Source organism: Macaca nemestrina, chromosome 10, assembly GCF_043159975.1.
Source record: "Macaca nemestrina isolate mMacNem1 chromosome 10, mMacNem.hap1, whole genome shotgun sequence".
NCBI classification, from domain to species: domain Eukaryota; kingdom Metazoa; phylum Chordata; class Mammalia; order Primates; family Cercopithecidae; genus Macaca; species Macaca nemestrina.
In genome coordinates this window covers 38881036-38903157 of record NC_092134.1, presented here as the reverse complement: position 1 = coordinate 38903157, position 22122 = coordinate 38881036, and the positions used below count along the sequence as shown (strand labels likewise).

General features: G+C 43.0%; 1 protein-coding gene across 3 annotated transcripts in view; it reads left to right on the top strand.

Annotated features, from left to right (window-relative positions):
- The window catches only part of LOC105483698 (plexin C1), a 159288-nt gene that overhangs the window by 82416 nt on the left and 54750 nt on the right, over window positions 1-22122 (top strand). For all 3 annotated transcript variants that reach the window (XM_011744680.3, XM_011744681.2, XM_011744683.2), the window contains exons 10-15: window positions 6603-6742; window positions 9433-9612; window positions 12807-12894; window positions 16757-16960; window positions 17080-17265; window positions 20239-20341. In XM_011744680.3, the coding sequence (XP_011742982.1) occupies window positions 6603-6742; window positions 9433-9612; window positions 12807-12894; window positions 16757-16960; window positions 17080-17265; window positions 20239-20341 (901 nt within the window). The remainder of the gene's footprint in view (window positions 1-6602; window positions 6743-9432; window positions 9613-12806; window positions 12895-16756; window positions 16961-17079; window positions 17266-20238; window positions 20342-22122) is intronic.

Below are 22122 nucleotides of genomic sequence, written 5' to 3'. Positions count from 1 at the left end.
TACCAGAAAGTATACAGAGAGCCTGTCTGTGCCTGGGGCTTTGTCTTAGTCCTTCCTGTTTGCTTAAACCCAGTGCCTTGAAGTTGAAAACACTTAATCAGTGTGGTTGGTTAAGTCTTTGATTGATGGATGGATTGATTGATGCAGATGGCATTTCAGCCCACCTTTGAGGACAAGAAGCATCCAGACACATGAATGCGGGTATTCGAAGCAGAGGAACCGGCATAAGCACAGTGTGGGGGTAGGAGCCAGAAGATTCCAGGACACACACTAGAGGAAACCCTAGGTAGGCACAGAGGATGCAGGAAATTGTGAGACCCAAGGTTGAAATGACCCTGGAGCCTACAAATAGGGGGCCTTACATACCAGCCCTATGAGTGCTGACTTTATTCTTCAGTGGCAATGGAATGCTATTCAAGGTGTCTTATTTTATTTTTTTAGTGTATGAGTTTGCTCATCCAAGGATCTGGTACTTATGAGGTAGGGTCCTGGTTGAATCCCTGCTAGACCGGTAGCCCTCACACTGTTTCATGACCCCAAGACCTATCCCTGTATCCTGACCCTGAAACGTATAGCATCATCTGCCAAGGGGGCTGCGTTACAGAAAAGCGTGACCACAATAGAGAAATGAGCTCAAAAACCTATGTATGACCTTGGAGGAGGAGTATTTCAAGCTATAAAGGCCAGTGTCTGACCGTCTGTCTGTTTCTCTCCACATATCTAGTAGTTGAAACCTTGTCAGGGACCGTTGGCCCTGTGACCCTGCCCTGACCACTTCTCCTTCCATTTCTTAACATTCTCATATCTGGTGTCTTCACCCACTGAGACCAGTGATAGCTCCCCTCTCTTTTGTGCATTCAAGGAGAGATTGGGAAGATTTATGATGTGATGTCATTCTAATATTTGTTATTACCTCAATATGCTTATCACTGTAGGGCAGAAATAAACCATACAAAGTCATATCTCCTGGCAATTTACATTCAAATGGTTCTTTCTCTACCTTGCACCTCCTCTTCTCTTCCTCCATCACTTTCCCCCCCCCCCAAGATGGAGTTTCACTCTTGTTGCCCAGGCTGGAGTGCAATGGCACAATCTTGGCTCACTGCAACCTCTGCCTCCCCAGTTCAAGTGGTTGTCCTGCCTTGGCTTCCCAAGTAGCTGGGATTACAGGCTCTCGCCACCATGCCCGGCTAATTTTTTCTGTTTTTAGTAGAGACAGGGTTTCACCATGTTGGCCAGGCTGGTCTCGAACTCCTGACCTCAGGTGATCTGCCTGCCTTAGCCTCCCAAAGTGCTGGGATTACAGGCGTGAGCCACCGCACCCAGCCTCTCCATCACTTTTAAATATGCATTTTTGATCTCTCACAAGCAATCCAAATGAATGCTTTTGGGGACCTTGCCTTCAAGAGTGAAATTAAATTTCACATATACCTTGCTAAGTAGCTTCTATGGGCCTAGCATAGGGCCAGGTAATGTAGAATTAACTTACAATCATTTATTCAAAATTTGTTTGTTGAGCAACTACTATGTGCTAAACAGGCAGGCAAAATGTGTGACTGCATGGAGCTTACATGGTAGAACTTACAGTATTTTGGAGGAAATAAGATTCATTTTCATGAAGCAGTTGAATGTGCACAACAGAAAAAGATACAAGAGAGAATGCCAGAATGTACTCAACTGAACAGTGGTAGCTAATATTTCCTGAGCCTGTGCCATGCCCTGAGCTCAGAGTATCTAAGCCTCACAATGGACCTATTTTCCCCATTTTATAGATGAGGAAATTTTAGCTCAGAGAGAGTAAATGGTAGGTAAGAGATATGAATCCAGGTAATCTGACTCAACATAGTTTTAACCATTACCCTACATTGTATGCCCTAAATTGAATATAAACATTGGTTAAACCATACTACTGATGATATTAATAAAAGTCAGCCTGGAAGAAAGGACTCTAATATTGGCTTCTCTTGGCATTAGACTGTCAAAGCCTGCTCCCAATCCATGCCACACATGTAGGGTGGGAGTAAGACCTCCAACCTGGCCAGGATGTGGGAGGAGTGTATTAACCTCAAAGACATGGGAGAAAAGGTTGGGGCAGGGTGTGGTCAGAGGGAAGGAGTCAGACCCAGACACAGCTGGGCATCTACTCCAAGACAGGGAGAGCAGAAGAGGCTTAGTGAGGCAACTGAGGCCCTGGGGAGAGGGGAGCAGCAAGAATCTCATGCATGAGTTGAATCTCGGCCAAGGGGTGGACTTTGAGGGGCTGGGTTTAAAGTGGAATCAGGGCCCTCCACTGGCTGGGAAGAGCTGCCCTCCCTGGCCCTGGAGTTTTTGGTCACCCAGTCCAGGTCTGGGGAGCCACACTCAGAAGGCTCAAGCGCGAAGAGGACTAGCGGATTGTTCAGAGGGTGGGCTTGGCAGCCAAGTCAGCCTCCTTTTAGAGTCTACAGCTCAGAGAAGTGAGTCTTGATCTCTTCACACAGGGCATTGGTCTGTCACCTTCTCCCTGGAAGTCTCAAGCTCTGTGTCCAGAGGCACTGCTCACTATTGGCATTTCCAGGGCCAACTGAAATCACATCTCAAGTTCCCTGGAGCCTGTACCAGGGGCCCCCGTGAAAAGGCGTTTGTCCCAGGGGCTAAGCATCAAATGGATAACCATTTTGTTCCATTTCACGCTCTATTTTTTCTTGAGTGGACCTGTATTTTGCTATTTTCTTTCCATATATCACCTCCTTTTACTCTTTCCCATTTCCACTGCTGGTTAACCACTCTTATCAATTTATACATTTCATTAATATATTAGTTCCATCGTCTTCTCAGTCATTAATAGAGATGTTAAATAATCCTGAACCGAATACTCACTCCTGTAGGGCCCTCCAGGACTCTTTCCTTTAATTAGTTGTGCTACCTTTCATCTCTCTAATGTCCTTCGGTTTCAGATTTCCAGCTGGTTTTGAATCCATGTGACTTTTTATCTAGTCCTGTTTGAACTAATTTCACGAGTGAAAATCCGAGAGATGTTTTACTGAGTGTTGATTCAGGTCCAGGCCTAAAGAGAGCTTTGCTCTATTCAGATTTTTTGTAACAGATTAATAGAGTACAATTTGGCCTTAATAAACTGAGCCCTCCTAATGTACCTCTTTCCAATATTCTTTTCAATCATAGCAGTATTTTCTCCATTAATGTCATGGTAATTTGAATTGTGTTGACGTCAGACTTCACAAAAGGTACTCTTACTGTCAGAAGTAATCCTCTTAGACCTTTTCAAAGATAACTATTTCTTAGTGGTTGTGCTATTTCCAATATCCTATAATGACTTAGTTAAAAATAAAAAATAAAAAGGATTGGGTATTCTATAAATCTCCTAATTAACCAGTTTCTAATGTGCTTTCTTATACAAAACAGGGAGTAAAAACCAGAGCTCATAGTAGTTTATTAAATAAGTTCAAATTGTGCAGCCGTTTTAAAATAACCCTGAATTCTTTAAAATGTAACCTACAGGAAGTAGACTATTCTGAGGTTAATTGCTGGAAAACATAGGGCTGTGTTGGTTATAGTCCATAGTATTTTGATTTGATATATAGAAATCCTTGGACATAGGATGAGGGAGGAATCCCACTACAGGGCTGCAAGAATTTGTCTCTTTGTATTGAGCTCGATTATGTTTTAAAATGAACCCCCTCTGAAATGTGTAAGCTTGTAGGGCTGGCTACTATATGCTAGATTTTATGAATTAAAACCTCTTGATAAAAATACAGAATTGATCGAAAATATTGAATGTGTAGAACCTTTATGGGGAGATGATTCTTTGCTCTTTTGTCTGTACTGGATTTTTCAAAATCTTTATTGGTAAAAAGAAAGAATGTATTTCTAAGAATTGTTGCAGCCATACAGTGCAGCCTTAGAGCTAACCCCATCTTTTATTTCTAAAATGTTGTTTTATACCTGCACTATTTATTTAGGGAGGTCCTCCTGGTAGCTCTTTAACCCATTTATTAAGATTAGAAGAGGTTCTACCAGCAAACAAAACACAACTAATCTGACCCTGTTTGAAAGCAGATTGGAAGCACCCACTTTCACAAGACAGGCCAGGGCCGGATCCCATCCTAGACGGCCAAGGGAAACTTCTCTAAACAGTAGGGGTTTAAAATCTTTTTGAAGTAGCAAGGCTGTCTCCACTCAGGGAAATAAAAAGTTAATAAGATGATGTGGCGCGTCCTCTGATGGTGTTCGCAGAGCCATTTAAGGAGCAAAATATAACTTCCTTAAAAAATCTTTTTTACATTAGTTGTAAGGCTCTCTTTATCCTCTGCAGAGAGTGGAGAAGTAGCATTTACTTGGCATGTTTGAAAATTTTGCTTAAGCAGACATCAACAGTATAAATATAAGAAGCAGGAAGGACTATCTAGAAAGAAAAGAAACCTCGGAATCATAGTTGACTTGGATGCAAATGTGAGTCTGCACTGAGGTTTACATAAAAAAAGAAAAAAAATTCTATCTTGCTCCCCTAAGAAGCCAGTAGCCTCCTCTAGAGCAGAGGTCAGCAAATGTTCTCTACAAAGAGCCAGGCAGTAAATATTTTAGGCTCTGCGGGCCGTATGGTCTCTGCTACAGCTACTCCACTAAACTGCTGCAGGAAACAGCAACCAGAGACACTACCCAGACGAATGTTTATGGGTGCTGAAATCTGAATTTCATGTGTTTTTATATGTCATGAAATATTATTCTTCTTTTGACATTTTGTGATGGACCATGTAAAAGCAGGTAGCGGGCAGGATCTGGCCCACAGACTATAGTTTGCCAACTCCTGATCCAGTGCACACATAGATCATGTGTCCCCCACAACATCTGGCCTAAGGACCCTGTAGGTGCTCAGTAAACACTTGTTCTCTTAGCTGTCACCATGTAAGAGCGAAGAGTAAGCCTTTTGCTATATAACGCACACTTGACATTTGCAAGAGATTTATCTTGAAGGCTTTGCTAATCCCCCCATTCCAAGTACCACTCTAGCAGATAATTTCCCCCATAAAATGCAGTCAAGTATAACAGAATAATTAAAGTGACCCTTTCAGGCCCTTAGTGATTTTATAAATACGGGGCTAACGTCCTTCACAAAGTGATTAAAATAAATTCTGCTACCAAAATCAATTCTGTGTCACGTTACATCATTGCTTTGATGACATTAACGATGAATTTACCTCAATCTGCAAAACCAATCCAAAGCGCTGATGAGTGATGGGGACTGCCGGGCCATGTAGCACCTGTGTGTGCCGAGGAGCAGAATGAGAAAATGTCTGTTTCAGCAGGATAGGCAGCCCCTGCAGCCCAGCAATGCCACCCCGATGAGTGTTCCATGCACAAAGGAGCAGAGGATACTCAATTGCTTCAAGAAGCAGGTATTAGGCAGGTGTTGGACATCACGGACTTCTCCCAGTGGCTCAGGGGCTTCTTCTTGGACTTGGTCCTCCAAGTGGATGCACTCAGCATTTAGAATTTCACCAAATGTCATGTGATTAAGCATCTCTGGTCCTTGGGGTCATTTTCAAATATCAAGACTGTGAGTATATTCTGTGATGGCAGAGGATATAGGGGGAAAAAAGAGTGTGAGAATGATGTTCACTCTTGCTGAAGATCTGCTGGACTTTCTGTTGGCTAGAGTCTTAGAATCTTATGTCCTGTTTTGGTCACCATATTATAGAAGAATACAGACTTGCTGAAAATGGTCTACAAAAGAACAGTAAAATTATCAGAATGATAGACAGTAGCATCTGTAACAGAAAAGTGAAAGAAATCAGGACCGTTTTATCTTGAAAAGGGAAAATGATTCTTGCTATCAAATAAAGGGCTTTTTTTTTTTTTAAGGGAGAATTTGATTAGACATCACAAATGGAGAAGTAAGGTGGCATTCGCCTACATGATATGAAGCTAGGTAGCAAGGGACTCCAAGGGACATGTTCTTGACCTTAGGCCTGATAAAGTCTATTGAAATTGCATACCAAGAAGGAGGTTGTGGTATCTACAAACCATGGTTGGCCACAGTGGTTCAGACATCCAACTGCTTGATATTAGTTGACTGAACAGGTTGATTTCTTGAGGTTTTTTCCCCCTGCAGTATCCTCCTGGATTCAAATAGCTTCACTGTAACAAAAATATGAACTGCTTTCTTGGGAATTAAATTTATCTGGAATGACATTTATTTCAACTTAATGATGAGTCTGTCATTGGCCTATGGTCAATGTACTGTCTTTTCTTTGATTTTGCTTACATTGTGAGCCTCCAGAGGCTGTAAGGCAGTGAACATTTTGAAAACTCTAGTGATACCTCGCTCTTCAGACAGAATGTCAGACTCTTCAACTGTATTTTCAACTGTCTTGTGAGACAAAAACTAATTGGTTTGACCTCATGCTGTCACATGTTGAGAGACATAAATCTGCAGCACTCTTCCTTGAATTCATTGATTTCATTAAACACTGTCTGCTTGTGTTTGCAAAATGTTGTAATTTCCCAGTGATTTCTTCGAACTGCAGCGCATAAACAGATTTTTTTTTTGGAGTGATGCCATTTCTTAGCTTTGATCTCCTGTTTTAATCTTTTGTTTCCAATAGGTCTTCTACATTAAGTCCATTGAGCCACAGAAAGTATCGACATTAGGGAAAAGCAACGTGATAGTAACGGGAGCAAACTTTACCCGGGCATCGAACATCACAATGATCCTGAAAGGAACCAGTACCTGTGATAAGGATGTGTGAGTCAAAATACTAATAATTTATCCCGGGTCACATAAAGCTCAAACCTGTGCCAAAGGAATATCAATGTGATTATAACCTTTATATAGTCAAATTATTGCCATGCACCAAAGCAGACCAATTAGTCAGAGTATTTGACATAACATAATTCCAACACGTAAAATAATTTTCACAACTGATCTGAAGTTCATTGTGAGAGACTCTGTTCTGTGTTATTCCCCAAAAATCTCAGTATATAGTCATTTCAGGATGTTGCCTGTTTTGGGTCTTGATTCATCTTCAGTAACAAAATCAAGTATATGGAGTAGTAAACATCATTCTTTAGGTGATGCACTTGGAAAAATAGTTGAGTACCTCGAAATTTGATGGGGAATTTTTTGGAGCAACTCTTCCAATGTGCCACCCAAAGTTGAAAAAACAAAACCTCTTGGATCCATTCTATGTGGACATTTTGTTCTTTGTAGCCTTCTCTTTACTGGTTTGGTTTCAGCCTCCAACAATTAAATTTCTACTACATATAATGGTAGTAAAAAAAGAACACCCCAACATAAATATCCAGTCAGTATATCCCTTGAACATTATTATTTCTGTCACTTCTTTCCCAGACTCATCCCATCGGTGAAACTTGGAGAAAGAATTTTCAATTTCCACCGATGTCCTTGTGCAAATGGTTACTCCCCCCTCAAAAAAAAAGAAGAGATGTGATAACTGCAGTCATTAAATAACACAACAGATTATTTGAGTTTTCTGCTTGTTAACTTGTATAAGTTTGGGCTAATTTGAAGTAAAAGATGTTACAGTCTACATAGAGGATAATACTAAGCTTATTTTCATCATGGAAATGCATTTAAGACAATCTGCTGAAGCGTGATGTTTTGGTTTTTAACTACTAAAACAGATTTGTACAGCATTCTAATCTGCCATGCTTATTTACTGAATTTTCTGCTTTAATTCATGTTCTGCACATCACTGCCATGCCCTTCCCCTCATAGCAGTAAATCTGGAATCTCTGTGATCTTGATGAAAAAAGCTGCTCGTCGGTGGCTTGCCCGTGTTCTGCTATTTGCCAGAATTATCAAGCACACATTAGAGGCTGTATCTATGCAACATAGGTTTTTTTTTTGTGCTGTTTATCCTGGCTAAATACCTTATTGCAAAAATCTTTCATTTTGTGTAGCGAAATCTGTGAAGTTAGACACCTGTGTATTCACTGAAAGGCAATCAACCTCATGGAAAATAAGTAGTTTTTCAGAGCATTACCCTGTTTCTGACTCTTTATGTTCTCATTTTAATTCCGAATGTGTCTTGAGATACTGCAGTTATTAAATTAAATGACTAGGAGACCTTCCTGCATGTAGCATTTCGTAACCACATCTGTGTGGTGAACCCAGGTTCACAAGCAGTCAACATAATACTCAGTTAATTCTATACCTGAGCCCAGGCTATAATCCCAAGCTCTTTTCATATAGTACTTTTAAAATGGGAATTATTTTAAAGAGAAAAATACTAGTAGTGGAATGATCTACATTTTCACCTCTCTTCTTCTAAAATTTATAAACAAGTTTGAATTTTAATGTTCAACCACTATATGATAAATTTCCTAGAGCTTTGCTCTGAATATAAACCTGAAAATGAGCGTTTGAGGTGGTGTAAGTACAAACTGACTCAGATATTTTTGAATTTGCCTTATCCTAAAGGGTTAGTGATAGCTTTAAAGTTAATCATCATGCACATGGCCTTTAAGTAGTAATAATAGATTCTCATGTGGCATGATTATACTGAGCATTATTCAGACACAACCCAGGCTTAATGATTTGTGCTTTAGAGGGTCATTGTAGACACACAGAGGAAGCTGCAGGTGACAGCAGGAATGTCGGAGAAGGCTTCGCTCTGGCTCTGAAAGGGCGCCAAGCGTCAGCTCCTGTTGGACGTCGGGAGCACCCTGGACAGCCCCAGCTAAGTCCCAGCCTGGAGACTCCTTAGGGGGCAGGTTGGCCCCAATGCTGATTGATTCTGAGATGCCTGGGCTCTTGGTTTAGGCCCCCTTTGAATGGCAGAATTTCCATCTCTGTCTGGTGCTGGATTTTACCCTCTCAGTGCTTGACTAGGGCTTTTTTTCCTTAAGCTTTTTATTATGGAAACTCAAACATACAAGAGAGATGAGTGTAATGAGCCTCTCTGTAGCCATTCCCCGTTTCAAAGCCTATCAACATTTTGCCAATCTTGCTTCATCTATCTTATCTGGGGTTTTTTTGGGGGGCGGGGCATGATGAGAACCAAACACCATATCCTTCACTGTTAGATACTTCAGTATCTCTCTAACAGATAAGCATAATGCCATTATGATACTCAACAGAATTATCCATAATTCTTAATATAATGTAACCCCCAGTTCATGTTCTGCTTTCTATTAGTACTTCTTCCAGGCAATGGTTACACCTCTTTCCTTTCTCAGTTCTGAGGGCAATGCAAATAAGAAAGATAAAAATGTACTAAAGAAAGAGGAACCCAGCCCCTAATAATACCCAACTTGGGTCATTGGCCCCTGATGAGTCAGTAGTTGCCTGCAGCTATTCTGCTCCTTCATGAAGTGTTGTAGTTCAAGTGAAATTCATCTGCTGTCACCTTGGGTAATCAACTGTGCTAAGTGTCTGTGTCATGTGAGAGTTCTTTTTCTACTCCTTTCTAGGATACAGGTTAGCCATGTGCTAAATGACACCCACATGAAATTCTCTCTTCCATCAAGCCGGAAAGAAATGAAGGATGTGTGTATCCAGTTTGATGGTGGGAACTGCTCTTCTGTGGGATCCTTATCCTACATTGCTCTGCCACATTGTTCCCTTATATTTCCTGCTACCACCTGGATCAGGTACTTTCTAGATTCATAATCTTTTTCTCTCATTGTGGTTAAGGGTCATATGCACAAAGATCATTGATTTATTCAAGTAAATTCAGAAACAGTAGTCATTCCAAATTCCTCTCACCAAGTTCTCCTTAGGATTTATTCCTAGAAAAATGCATACCTGACAAGGCATCTGCTTCCCATGCTCATTGTGAATGCTATGAGCACATCTTTTTCTCTTCACCATGGCTGCTGGGAAACTCACAGCTGAAATGTTGGTCTAGGTTTTTGATATAGATATATAACACTCTTTACTATGTGTCCCTCCTGCTCATAATAAAATGCTTCTTTCTTACCTCTTTCATTTTACAGTCTTTAGAGTAAGCTGTTTTGAATTCTTTGGGGGAAATATTGGGAGCTATCAAAATGAAAAGCAGAATCAACATTTTGAAGATGTTCCCTAAGGGGGAGATGGAAACCCCAAAATAAACTTGCCCAGATAAATCCAATATGTTAAGAAAAACATTTCTCTCTCTGGTTGAATGTTTTTATTTATTACTATTATGTATTTTTTACATTTTCATGGGTGCATAATACTTGGACATGTTTATGGGGCACATGTGATATTTTTTCTACAATCATACAGTGAATATGTAATCATCAAATCAGGGTAATTGGTGTATCCATCGTCTCAAGCATTTATCATTTATTTCTGTTAGGAATATTCCAATTCTACTCTTCTAGCTATTTTTAAATATGCAATAAATTATTGTGAGTTATAGACACCCTACTATGCTACTGAACAATAGATCTTATTCTATCTCATTGTATTTTTGTAGCCATTAACCAACCCCTCTTTATCCCTTTCTGACCCTGCCACACCACCCTTCCCAGCCTCTGATACCCATAATTCTACTCTCCATCTCCATCAGACCAACTTTCTCAGCTCCCACATATGGGTGAGAACCTGCAACATTTGTCGGTCTGTGCCTGGCTTATTTCACTTAACATAATGTCCTGCAGTTCCATCTGTGTTGTTGCAAATGACAGGTTCTCATTCTTTTTTGTAGGCTGAATAATACTCCGTTGTGTTTAGGTACCACATTTTCTTTATCCTCTAATCCATTGAGTACCTATCTTGGTTATTGTGAAGAGTTCTACAATAAAGATTCCCCCTAGTTGAATTTGAATTCACTTTCATAATATTTTTATTCCTAAATCTCTTTAGGACTAAAATCCTAACGATATTTTCTTTGCCCGACACAGTACGAAGCTAGTTTTCAAAGTACTCTCTAGATAAACCTACAGACAAAGCTTTGTTAAAAAAAAGAAGAAGAAGAAGAAAAGGAGGGGAAGAAAAAATCACTTTTAATGTTCTTATTTAAGATCAAGAGAGAGGTGGCTATATTAGTTTGCTAGGGTGGACATAGAGTGCCACAGCCTTTGTGGCTTAAACAACAGAAATTTCTTTCTCCCAGTTCTGGAGGCTGAAATCGTGGTGTTGGTAAGCTTGGTTTCTCCCGAGGCTTTACACCTTGGCTTGTAGATGGTCATCTTCTCCCTATGTCTTCACGTGGTCTGCCCTCTGTCTCTCTGTACAGATCTCCCTTCTTTTTTTTTTTTTTTTTGAGACAGAGTCTCACTCTGTCACCCAGGCTGGAGTGCAGTGGCAGGATCTTGACTCACTGTAACCTCTATGTCCCGGGTTCAAGCGATTCTCCACCCTCAGCCTCTTGAGTAGCTGGGATAATCTCTTTTTATAAGGACATCAGTCGTGTTGGATTAGGGCTCACCCCAGTGACCTCGTTTAACCTTTATTACCTGTTTAACCACCCACATCTCCAAATACAGTCCCATTCCCAGGCGCTGGGAGTTAGGGCTTCAACATACCCATTTTATGGGGTCACAATTCAGTCCATAATAGTAAGATAAGAGGAACTGAAATTTCAAAACCAAGGCTCTAGCATGACATCCCCCACTCTAGGACCAATTCCATTCTCCATATAAAAGGAGACATTGATGTGGCATGCCCCACGTGCCTGGTGTGCTCATCTGTTGACTAGGTTCATACTCACAACAAATCTATGAGATCTGCTATGGCTTGTCCCTTTTGCAAATGAGGGAACTAGGGGAGGAAAAGGGTTCAAACGACTCACCCCAGACCCCAGACAGCCGGGACTAGGAGGTTGGGCTCTGAGCCACTGCAGTATCCCGCTTTGCTGTAGAGTAAGAGGCTCCTTACTGTCCTGTCACCTGTGACATTCTGAGCCTGTGTGTCTTGGCTGCTCCTGGGTCACTGTGCCTTGAACAAGAATGTGGCCCTGAATGCTGGCCATCGGGACAGCACGCTTGGCTTGGTTTTCTAGTAATGGCTACAGACTGGCATGAGGCCAACTCAGCCCATCCCCATTGTGGCTGGAGGATTCAGAGATCAGTGTCTTCACTCTGCCCTACACAAATTGGGTTGCTCAGGCCCGCCTCCTGGTCTTGTCATCAGGGGCTCAGCTGGCTGTTGGACCTGACATACAGGCTCTTGTCCCCTAGAATGAGTGTCTGGTGACCTACATGAACAGGGGTACAAGGGCAGCCAGAGCTGTGGACAGCTGTTTATTTCACACCCAGTGACCGCTTCGCTTATATGCACTGAGAAACGTGAAGTTATTTGACTTGGTTTTAGAGAGATAGAATGTAGCTGTTATTTATATGGCGTACCAAATAGGAATTTACACTTTTAATGTCATCTGTAATTTTACCTTGCCCAAAGTGTTTCCTGTCTCTCTAAATAGCATATCATTGGTAGGTTAGGAGTTTGATTTTGAAAATTGTTAGATTGAAGCATCTTTATATAGATTAAACAGTAATCAAACAAAATTCTGTTTAGTGAAACCTTTTCAAGATACAGCTCCTGATCTGATTATATGTGGCGATATGACACACAACAAAATTCAAATTCCATCAAAGAATCTGGGCATTTTCCTAGAATTAAAATAGGATCTGACCTGAATTTTTATATTTATGCATCTTGAAACCCCTGAATTTGTGACTGGTATCCTGAAAAGATTTCTAAAATTGTCCTGTATTTGAAATTAAAATTCATTAATTTGCTCTCAAACATAATTGGGTTTAATATTAAACATGAATAAATTGATAGCTTTGTTCATAAACGCAAAACGCCTGTGTTTTAGCTATGAAACCCTTATTGTTGTCTTTATTCTTTGCAGTGGTGGTCAAAATATAACCATGATGGGCAGAAATTTTGATGTAATTGACAACTTAATCATTTCACATGAATTAAAAGGAAACATAAATGTAAGTCTCCAGCTGCTTTGTAACAATAGTTGTTTTCAAGGATGGTTCTGTTTTCATCACACTATGCTTTGTTGGGGGGCATTTTTTATTTCTGTGACTTTGGTGTTATAAACTTTTACCTATGCTATCATATATACTATCTGTGCTAGAGTGGAAATAATAAAACCTTATCCTTGTAGCTGAGTATTTCTAGTTGCAGCAATGAGGAAAGAGAAATGAACTTGGTACAATAAGACCTGACATTTTCTTTTTATGTGTTTTGTGGCAAGTCACCTTAATGAGGAAATGCTTATGAATATGTGTGAAAATTCTTCGTGAAAGGTTAAGGTGTGATATAAAAAATTGCATTTCTGTGAAGAGTAGGTGGTGGTGTTCCCATTGCACAGAGAGAGTTGGGGTTCACAGAGATTAGATGACTTGCAAAGGTCCCAGAAATCTTGTCACATGCTTCTCCTTCTCCTCGACCCAATTTGTTCCCTACCATCTGATGTCACCTTCTCTTCCCTTTCATCTCCCCACAGCAGAAATGGTAGGAGGGGTCTGGCTTCCACCCTTGCCCAGTTCTCCCACCAGTGCCTCTGGATGGAGATCTTCTAGAGCAGGGGTGTCCAACCTTTCGGCTTCCTTTGGCCACACTGGAAGAATCGTCTTGGGCCTCACCAACATTAACGATAGCTGATGAGCTAAAAAATGTTTGTGCATCATTTCTGTGATACCCACCACCACAGATAAGCAAAAAAGTCCTCACATTCAAAAGGCTGGACACGGCTGCTCTAGATGGAAGCTTCTGATGCCAAGAGGGGAGATGAGGGATTTCACATACAAGTCAGGCCTCCAAGTGTACTCGCACACACTTCTAAATCTCCTTCCCCATTCTTTCTTCCCCTTTTTCCCTCTCCTTGATGAGATATGTGAGGTGGCTGCCTCTCTGGGGCCCTGCCTGACCACTTCCTGCCAAGGCTGACGTGCTCCCTACTTGGGACAGTGTGGGTTCAGACCCAAATTCCGGGGGCCTCCTGATAGGCCGTCCTCACAGCCTTGTCGTGCACACATTCGCCTGCTGACACGGTTCAGAGCCATTTCCAAGCCTCACACTGTATCTGACTCCAGGCCACATCTCCATGGTGTGAACACCTCCAGTTGAATGACTCATGTAGTTTGACCCTCTGACCAGAGGCATTGCCTGAGTTTTTCGTGGACTTACTCTCCCTCCCACTTGCTGTTCCCAAATCAAGCTGAATTTTTTGAGCACCTACTGCAGGCAAAACATTTTGCTGGGTGCAGGGACAAAAGATAAGTGAGATAGTCATATTGCCTTCATGGAGGCAGGCAGCAAATCTACACTGGGACTGAAAGTTGAGGCTGAGTGTGGTGGCTCACAATTATAATCCCAGCACTTTGGGAGGCCAAGGCAGGAAGACTGCTTGAGGCCAGGAGTTTGAGACCAGCCTAGATAACATAGTGAGACCCCATCTCTATAAAATAAAAATTTAAAAAGTTGACAGCACAGAGTATCATCAGGTTCTAGGTCCTCTGGTTCCCTAACTGTTCAGAAACCCTGTGAGTCCAAGAAGACACCAGGTATTTTCACATGAAAGAGAAATTAAACATGGATGGGATGAAGTATGCCTGCAGTATGGAGTGGGCTGGGTAGAGCAGGGAGGTGAGTTCAGGTACAGAGGACAGAATCCTTGCAGGCCCCTGCTGGGAACGTCACTCAATCCTGCTTAGTGGGAACCTAGAGGGTGGGTCGGGAATGAGCAGGAAGGATAGCTGTAAGGCTGAGTTGGGGCCACAAAAAGCGGCATCAGACTGAAAACTTGCCCTTAATTCTGTAGGCAGCAGGGAGCCACTGAAGATCTCTGAGCAGGAAGTGACACAGGTCTAGGTGCACTGGACTCACACTGGACCGAGACAATTAGTGACGATGAAAGCAGTCAGAAGGTTACCAATGGGAAAAGAGACTATGCAGAAAGCAGTAGACTAGGGAAAGGGGAGAATTCTGACCTAAAAGGCTTCGGTGTCCTGTCTTGAGTCCTGGGAAACCACGAGAAAAGAAGAGAGTGTCCAACCCCCAGCAGGGGCCAGCTCCTGAAGCGCTTGTTGCTGCTGAATCACTCTTTGTTGGGGAACCTCCTGCAGGGCGGTTATTATTTTGGCAATGGTGCACAGCTGAGTTTGGAGAGGCAGGAACTGAAGAAGGGCTGGGAGCCCAGTGAGGATGCTCATGCCAGTGCAGGTGTGTCGGAGACGTCCGCAGTCTCTCTGGGCTGACAGCAGGTCCCTTTGGGCTGTGGTTAGCACAGCAGGTCTCAGGTGCTGGGGCATGGTGAAGCTAGAGGTGACCAGCTTGTCTTTATAGCAGTATCGTTAAAGGGAGAGTGGGGGTGACATCATGGGAGTGAGAGCACAGAGGAGGAAGAAAAGAGCACCTAGGACTGGTGGCAAAGCTTCATTTTAAGGAATGAAAGACAATAGGATGGGCGGTGAAGGTGGCCCAGAGGGTGCTCAGAAACCAGTGAAAAAGAGCAAATCGCATGGTGCGAGTTGGTCATGAGTACAGAACTGTAGAGTCTTGAGGATAATGAGGTTGGGTGATCCTCTCGCCGGCAATCCTTCTAGAAGGCATCTTCAGTAAGAAGCCAGCCTGCTAGGAGTTAGGGTTGCTGAGGCAGTGGAGACAGTAGTTTTCATCCTGTGGACAGAAATGTGAGCAGGAGATTCCGGGCTGTAGAGTTTGGAAAGATGTGAAGGGAAAGGAAGGTTGTGCTTGTCCAGATCTCAGCTCTTCACATCCTATTTTCCCACCAATTGCCCCTTCCTATTGTCTTTTTTATGCTCTAGTATCAGGGGGTGGTGGGGATGGGGGAAAATACTTTTTACCACCTGATGAATTTCTTTTTATGGGTTATCATTGCTTTTCTGTAGAATGTTTGCCATCCTCCCTTAACCCAGCAGCCTCCTCTGCCTGTCCTGTACACCTAAACAGGACAATATATTTCAATATATTTATGTTATATATTTACTAACTTTTTAAATTTTATTTTTTTATATACAGAGAGACAGGGTCTCACTATATTACCCAGGCTGTTCTCCAACTCCTGGACTCAAGTAACCCTCCTCCCTCAGTTTCCCAAAGTGCTGGGATTACAGGCATGAGCCACGTGCCCAGCCTATTTATGGTTTGTTTTGTTTTGTTTTGTTTTGTTTTGTTTTGTTTTAATCCTGTAAATCAGGCTGCCTTTTCTGCATTGTTTTCAGTTTTCATGCTTTTCATTTCATGGGGGACGCATTGTTCCTGTTTTCTGTTACGCCTGAAAAGGCTTTTCCTTCTTGTGGCTAGTGACTTCTGCTAAGGCCCTGCAGGAGGTTCCCCAACAAAGAGTGATTCAGCTGCAACAAGCGCTTCAGGAGCTGGCCCTTGCTGGGGGTTGGACACTTTTCTTTTCTCGTGGTTCCCGAGGGCTCAGACAGGCTGACCCCAAGGACACCTAAGCCTCTTGGGTCAGAATCTTCCCCTTTCCGTAGCCTACTGCTTTCAGCTTAGTTTCTTTTCCCATGGCATAACCTTCCAGCTGCTTTCATTGTCACTCATGATATCATAATATTCACTAGCACATTTTGAGTGCTTACTGTGTGCCGGGCCCTGTTCTAAGCATGCATAATCTCATTTAACGTAGCCCTCATTTAATGTAATGTAGGGTTAAGTCAATCCTGTGAGGGAGGTAGTATTGCTGGCTCCATGTTACACATGAGAAAACAGAAGCACCAAGAAGTTAAGTTGCTCAGGTCACTTAGCTCTTAGAGATCAGAGCTGGCATTCATTCACAAAGTGACTAAAACGTTCCTTTCTTTTCTCCAGGTCTCTGAATATTGTGTGGCGACTTACTGCGGGTTTTTAGCCCCCAGTTTAAAGAGTTCAAAAGTGCGCACGAATGTCACTGTGAAGCTGAGAGTACAAGACACCTACTTGGACTGTGGAACCCTGCAGTATCGGGAGGACCCCAGATTCACAGGGTATCGGGTAGAATCCGAGGTGGACACAGAACTGGAAGTGAAAATTCAAGTATGTTTCTTTTTTTCTGGGTGGGATGTTGCCCCGCCCCCTTGACCGGAAAGGTGTGTTTATGCTTGTGAGTTTCTACACGTGCTCTGACTTCTCCATCTTCATTTTATTCTTCACAGAAAGAAAACGACAACTTCAACATTTCCAAAAAAGACATTGAAATTACTCTCTTCCATGGGGAAAATGGGCAATTAAATTGCAGTTTTGAAAATATTACTAGAAATCAAGATCTCACCACCATCCTCTGCAAAATTAAAGGCATCAAGACTGCAAGCACCATTGCCAACTCTTCTAAGAAAGTTCGTGTAAGTGACCTGGCAGTCCCACCTGCTGTCTTTACATGATTTTTGTGATAATTCCTTGGCTAAACCAGAGGCCAGAATGGAATCTTTCATGGATCTTCAGATCCTCACTTTAGATAGAAGATAAACAAAGCTGGTACTGCGAGCCCAAGCAAAATAGCTCCAAAATAGCTGGCTGAATCCATCCCTGTGCTTGTTTGAAAGTCAAAGCATTGGACACACCATTGTCTATAATCCTAATGAGTCTTGATAGCTTTTGTTCTAGCCATACATTTATACAGTAGCATCTGCAAGCAAAATCTCTAGACCCATTGACAAATGAGCTGTCACTCCTTTCTCAAATGCGGAGGTGACATGTCTCAGCAGAAACCCAAAACAAACAAGGGCCTCTTCAGCACACTCTGGGTAGCATTAGAATCAGATGGAGTCAGATAATCTCTGGGTCACAGCCTGCTTCCTTCACCATGAAGTCATACTTTCTGCGATTAATCTTTTCCCAGATATGTTTGGGGGACCCGTCACTGCTATATTTATGTCCCATAATAAAGATGTGACACCACTGAGAAGGGAAACAGAAGTCACCCTTTATAGTGTTCCTGCCATATGAGGCTCTGTACAGCCTATATAAATTCTTTTTGATCTATTGTCATAAGTAATTGGATAAAAGACAATGAAAAAGAACTTCAGACTGGAAGGCAACAACAAAAATGTGTTCATGTCCCAGTGGCTCCAGTTAATAGCTCTGTGGCCTTAGGTAAATCACTTGAGTTTCCTGAGCCTCTCTTTGTCTATCTGTATGGTAAATGGGGGTAATAATAAGTTTTATTTATTTTGTAGACAGAGTCTCACTCTGTCACCCAGGCGGGAGTGCAGTGGCACGATCTTGGCTTACAGCAACCTCCGCTTCCCAGTTTTAAGCGATTCTCATGTCTCAGTCACCCAAGTGACTGGGATTACAGGTGCACGCCACCACGCCTGGCTAATTTTTTCTATTTTTAGTAGAGACCGGGTTTCACTGTGTTGGGCAGGCTGGTCCCAAACTCCTGGCCTCAAGTGATCTGCTTGCCTCGGCCTCCCAAAGTGCTGACATTACAGGTGTGAGCCACCGCGCCCAGCCAATAGTAAGTTTTAAAACAGGAATAACAACTGGGCTGGGAGAGATAAGTCATGCCTATAATTCCGGCACTTTGAAAAGCCAAAGCAGGAGGATCACTTGAGCCCCTAGAAATCTGGGCAACATAGTAAGACCCTGTTTCAAGAAAACAATAAGGAACAACAACTCAACTCACCAGTGTTTCCACCTTTCCTATTAGTTGAGAAGAGCAAGTGTTAGCATTCTTCATCCGTCATGACATAGCTCCTGAGAGCCTATGCCGTGATGGGGACAGACAGAGAATAAAACAGACAAAAACATCTGCCTTTGTGGAGGTTCCCTAAAGAGACACAGCATGAAGAATATAAATAAAAATTGTGTTACTTGGTGGCAGTTGCTATGGAGAAAAAAGCACCAGTGTGGGGGGGTGGGGGGCCATGCTGCAGGTTTTGCAATGGTGGGTAGAAAAGGGCTGCTTGTGAAGGTGATATCTGTATAAGGAGGAGTGGGAACAAGCCATGGGCTATCTGGGGTAGAACATTCTAGGCAGAGGGAGCAGAGGTTGCAGAGGTCCTGAGGCAGGAGGCTGCCTGGCGTGCTTGAAGAGCAGCAAGGAGGCCAGTGTCACTGCAGTGGAGGGAGCAGAGCAGAGGCTTCTGAGGTTAGAGAGTTCGCGGAGAGAACAGGAGATGACTAGGACCTTGTGGACCATGGCGAGGGCTTGGCTGGTGGGCTGGGGAAGGCATGGGAGAGTTTTGAGGAGGGCGCCATGAGCTGACTTATTCAGATGACGTCACGCATTTAGTTATGACAGCCTACCAAGAGGCACTCCCAACATCCCATTTCAGAGATGAGGAAAAAGGAGACTGGATGTGCGTACCTAACCCAGGGTTCTGTGGCTGAGAACACAGGTGGCAGAGCTGGGATGGAGAGCTTCAGCTATCTGGGTCCAAATCCATCCTCCAGCTGCTGTGCTCAAATGCCTCCACGGGGAGCAGCATGGGTCCAAAGATGGAAACACGCCTTAATACTTGTATGTACATCAATGAAATAATTAAGTTTCATGTAGAGTTTTTCCCTTGACAAGTTTCACAAAATATAACAAAAAAAAAAAAATGCTAAAACTGCAAAAATCCCTGAGGGATGATCTGATCAGCACTGACAATCTGGTTTTTGCCACAGAATGTTTTATTCAAAATAGGATGCCAGGTACAGTAGCTCACACCTGTAATTCCAGCACTTTGAGAGGCTGAGGTGGAGGATCGCTTGAGTTTGGGAGTTCGAGACCAGACTGGGCAATATAGTGAGACCCTGTCTCTACAAAAAATTTAAGTTAGCCAGGTGTGGTGGTGTGCACCATAGCCCCAGCTACTTGAGAGGCTGAGGTGGGAGGATCACTTGAGCCCATGGTGAGTTCGAGGCTACAGTGGGCTATGATCACACCACTGCACTCCAGCCTGGGCAACAGAGCAAGACCGTGTGTCTAAAACAAAAACAAAACAAGCCCTGCCTGTAAAAAAGATAAAAATTGAGTTTCTCCCTTAGAATAAGGGGCAGGGGCTTCTTGCCTACAGGTTACTGCCTCTTTATTGCCCCCACTCCCACAACTTAAAACCCCCAGAGCAAACAGGGCCAAAATTAAGACTCTGAGGGTGTAGTCCAGCACACGTCAACTGACATTTCAGGAAACTGAGGCACAGTGAATATTCTGGATTTGCCCAAGGACACATAGCCAATCTGCCACAGAAATGAGAGTTGAACTCAGATATCCTACCCAGCTCACTGCTTCTTTTTGTATTATGAAGCCATTTTAGGGGGGAAATTATGTAAATAAATACAGTCCCCAACTCAATTGGGTCTAATGACATTCTTTGTCCCATCAGGTCAAGCTGGGAAACCTGGAGCTCTACGTCGAGCAGGAGTCAGTTCCTTCCACGTGGTATTTTCTGATTGTGCTCCCTGTCTTGCTAGTGGTTGTCATTTTTGGTAAGTGCCCTGTTTAATGTTGTCAGAGAAATTATTCCCTGGGGCCTCTCGCCAGGCAGGCAGACTTTCAGCTTTCAGGGGCTGTTTGCTTCAATTAAGTATAAATGGGTGAAAGCCCAAATCAAAACTTTGAGAAACGAATAATAGGTACATGCTGAGGGCTTTCTAAACTTTTCTTTTGGCCAGGCGTGGTGGCTGCTGCCTATAATCCCAGCACTTTGGGAGGCTGAGGCAGGTGGATTGCCTTGAGGTCAGGAGTTCAAGACCAGCTTGGCCAACATGGTGAAACCCCATCTCTACTAAAAATACAAAAATTAGCCGGTGTGATGGCGGGAGCCTGTAATCCCAGATACTTGGGAGACTGGGGCTGCAGAATTTCTTGAACACGGGAGGCGGAGGTTGCAGTGAGCCGAGATCGCACCACTGCACTCCAGCCTGGGGGACAGAGCAAGATTCCATCTCAAAAACGAACAAACAAAAAACAAATTTTTTTTTAAGGTTGCTTCATTAATAGAAGGCTGGATTACATAGATGGTATCTTGGGATTTGAGGGATATAATCTACTTTGCTTCTCCATTCCTTCGAATTGTGGTAACAAATGTTCATTTATTTAATTCTCTAAGAACTTCTCTGGGATTTTGGGCTCCCAGGACTTGGTTATTTCATCCTGACCACCCCCCACCACCTACCACCCCAGTCTCATGCCAGTCTTGATTTTCTGGGCAGAACCACACTTTAGAAGTGTGGTCATGCCTGGGCACAGTGGCACACACCTGTAGTTCCAACACTTTGGGAGGCCGAGGAGGAAGGACTGCATAAACCCAGGAAATTGAGGTTACAGTGAGCTATGATCATGCCACTGCATGCCAGCCTGGACAACAGAATGAGGCCCTATGTCTAAAAAGTAAACACATTTTTTTAAATGATCTATGTCATCTCTTAAAGTGGTCCCAGGCTCATCCACACACCGTGAGCCCATGGTGGTTGCTCATTGGCTACATCTGGCCCACCAATATATTTTGTTTCGCCCATGTAGCATTTTCTAAAACTATTAAGTAGCTTATAACATTTAAAAATTAGTGATTCACATTTGGAAACATCTCTTGAAAATGTGAAAGATTTGGATCATTGGATCCCAAATTTCTGTAGCATCTGTTTAATAGAGCTGAGTAGCAGCTATGCCCTTGAGAGAGGGAACGTGCTCCCTAGGTTTTGACCACAGTTGCCACCACTCCATATTGTCTCCACCTAGGCCATTTAACACATCTGTGTAGCTGATATCTGCAGCCATTTCGTTTGTGACTCTGGTTCTGAGCTGCTTGTCATTTGAAGTCTATTTTCTCTCATCCTTCTTTGAAAAAGGAAGTCTTATCCACCAACAAATAGCACTTTGGCCGGTGGCTCACGCCTGTAATCCCAGCATTTTGGGAGGCCGAGGCAGGCAGATCACGAGGTCAGGAGATCAAGACCATCCTGACCAACGTGGTGAAACCCCCATCTCTACTAAAAACTACAAAAATTAGCCAGGTGTGGTGGCACATGCCTGTAATCCCAGCTACTCAGGAGGCTGAGGCAGGAAAATCATTTGAACCTGGGAGCTGCAGGTTGCAGTGAGCCGAGATCGTGCCAATGCACTCCAGCCTGGCCAGAGTGAGACTCCATCTCAAAAAAAACAAAAAACAAAAAAAACCACTTTGTATTTCTTGATTGAACATAGGTATTGCCTTTCTGAAATTTGATGGCTAGTCCAGGCAGTGGCCAATGTCTCCTTCCATACACTC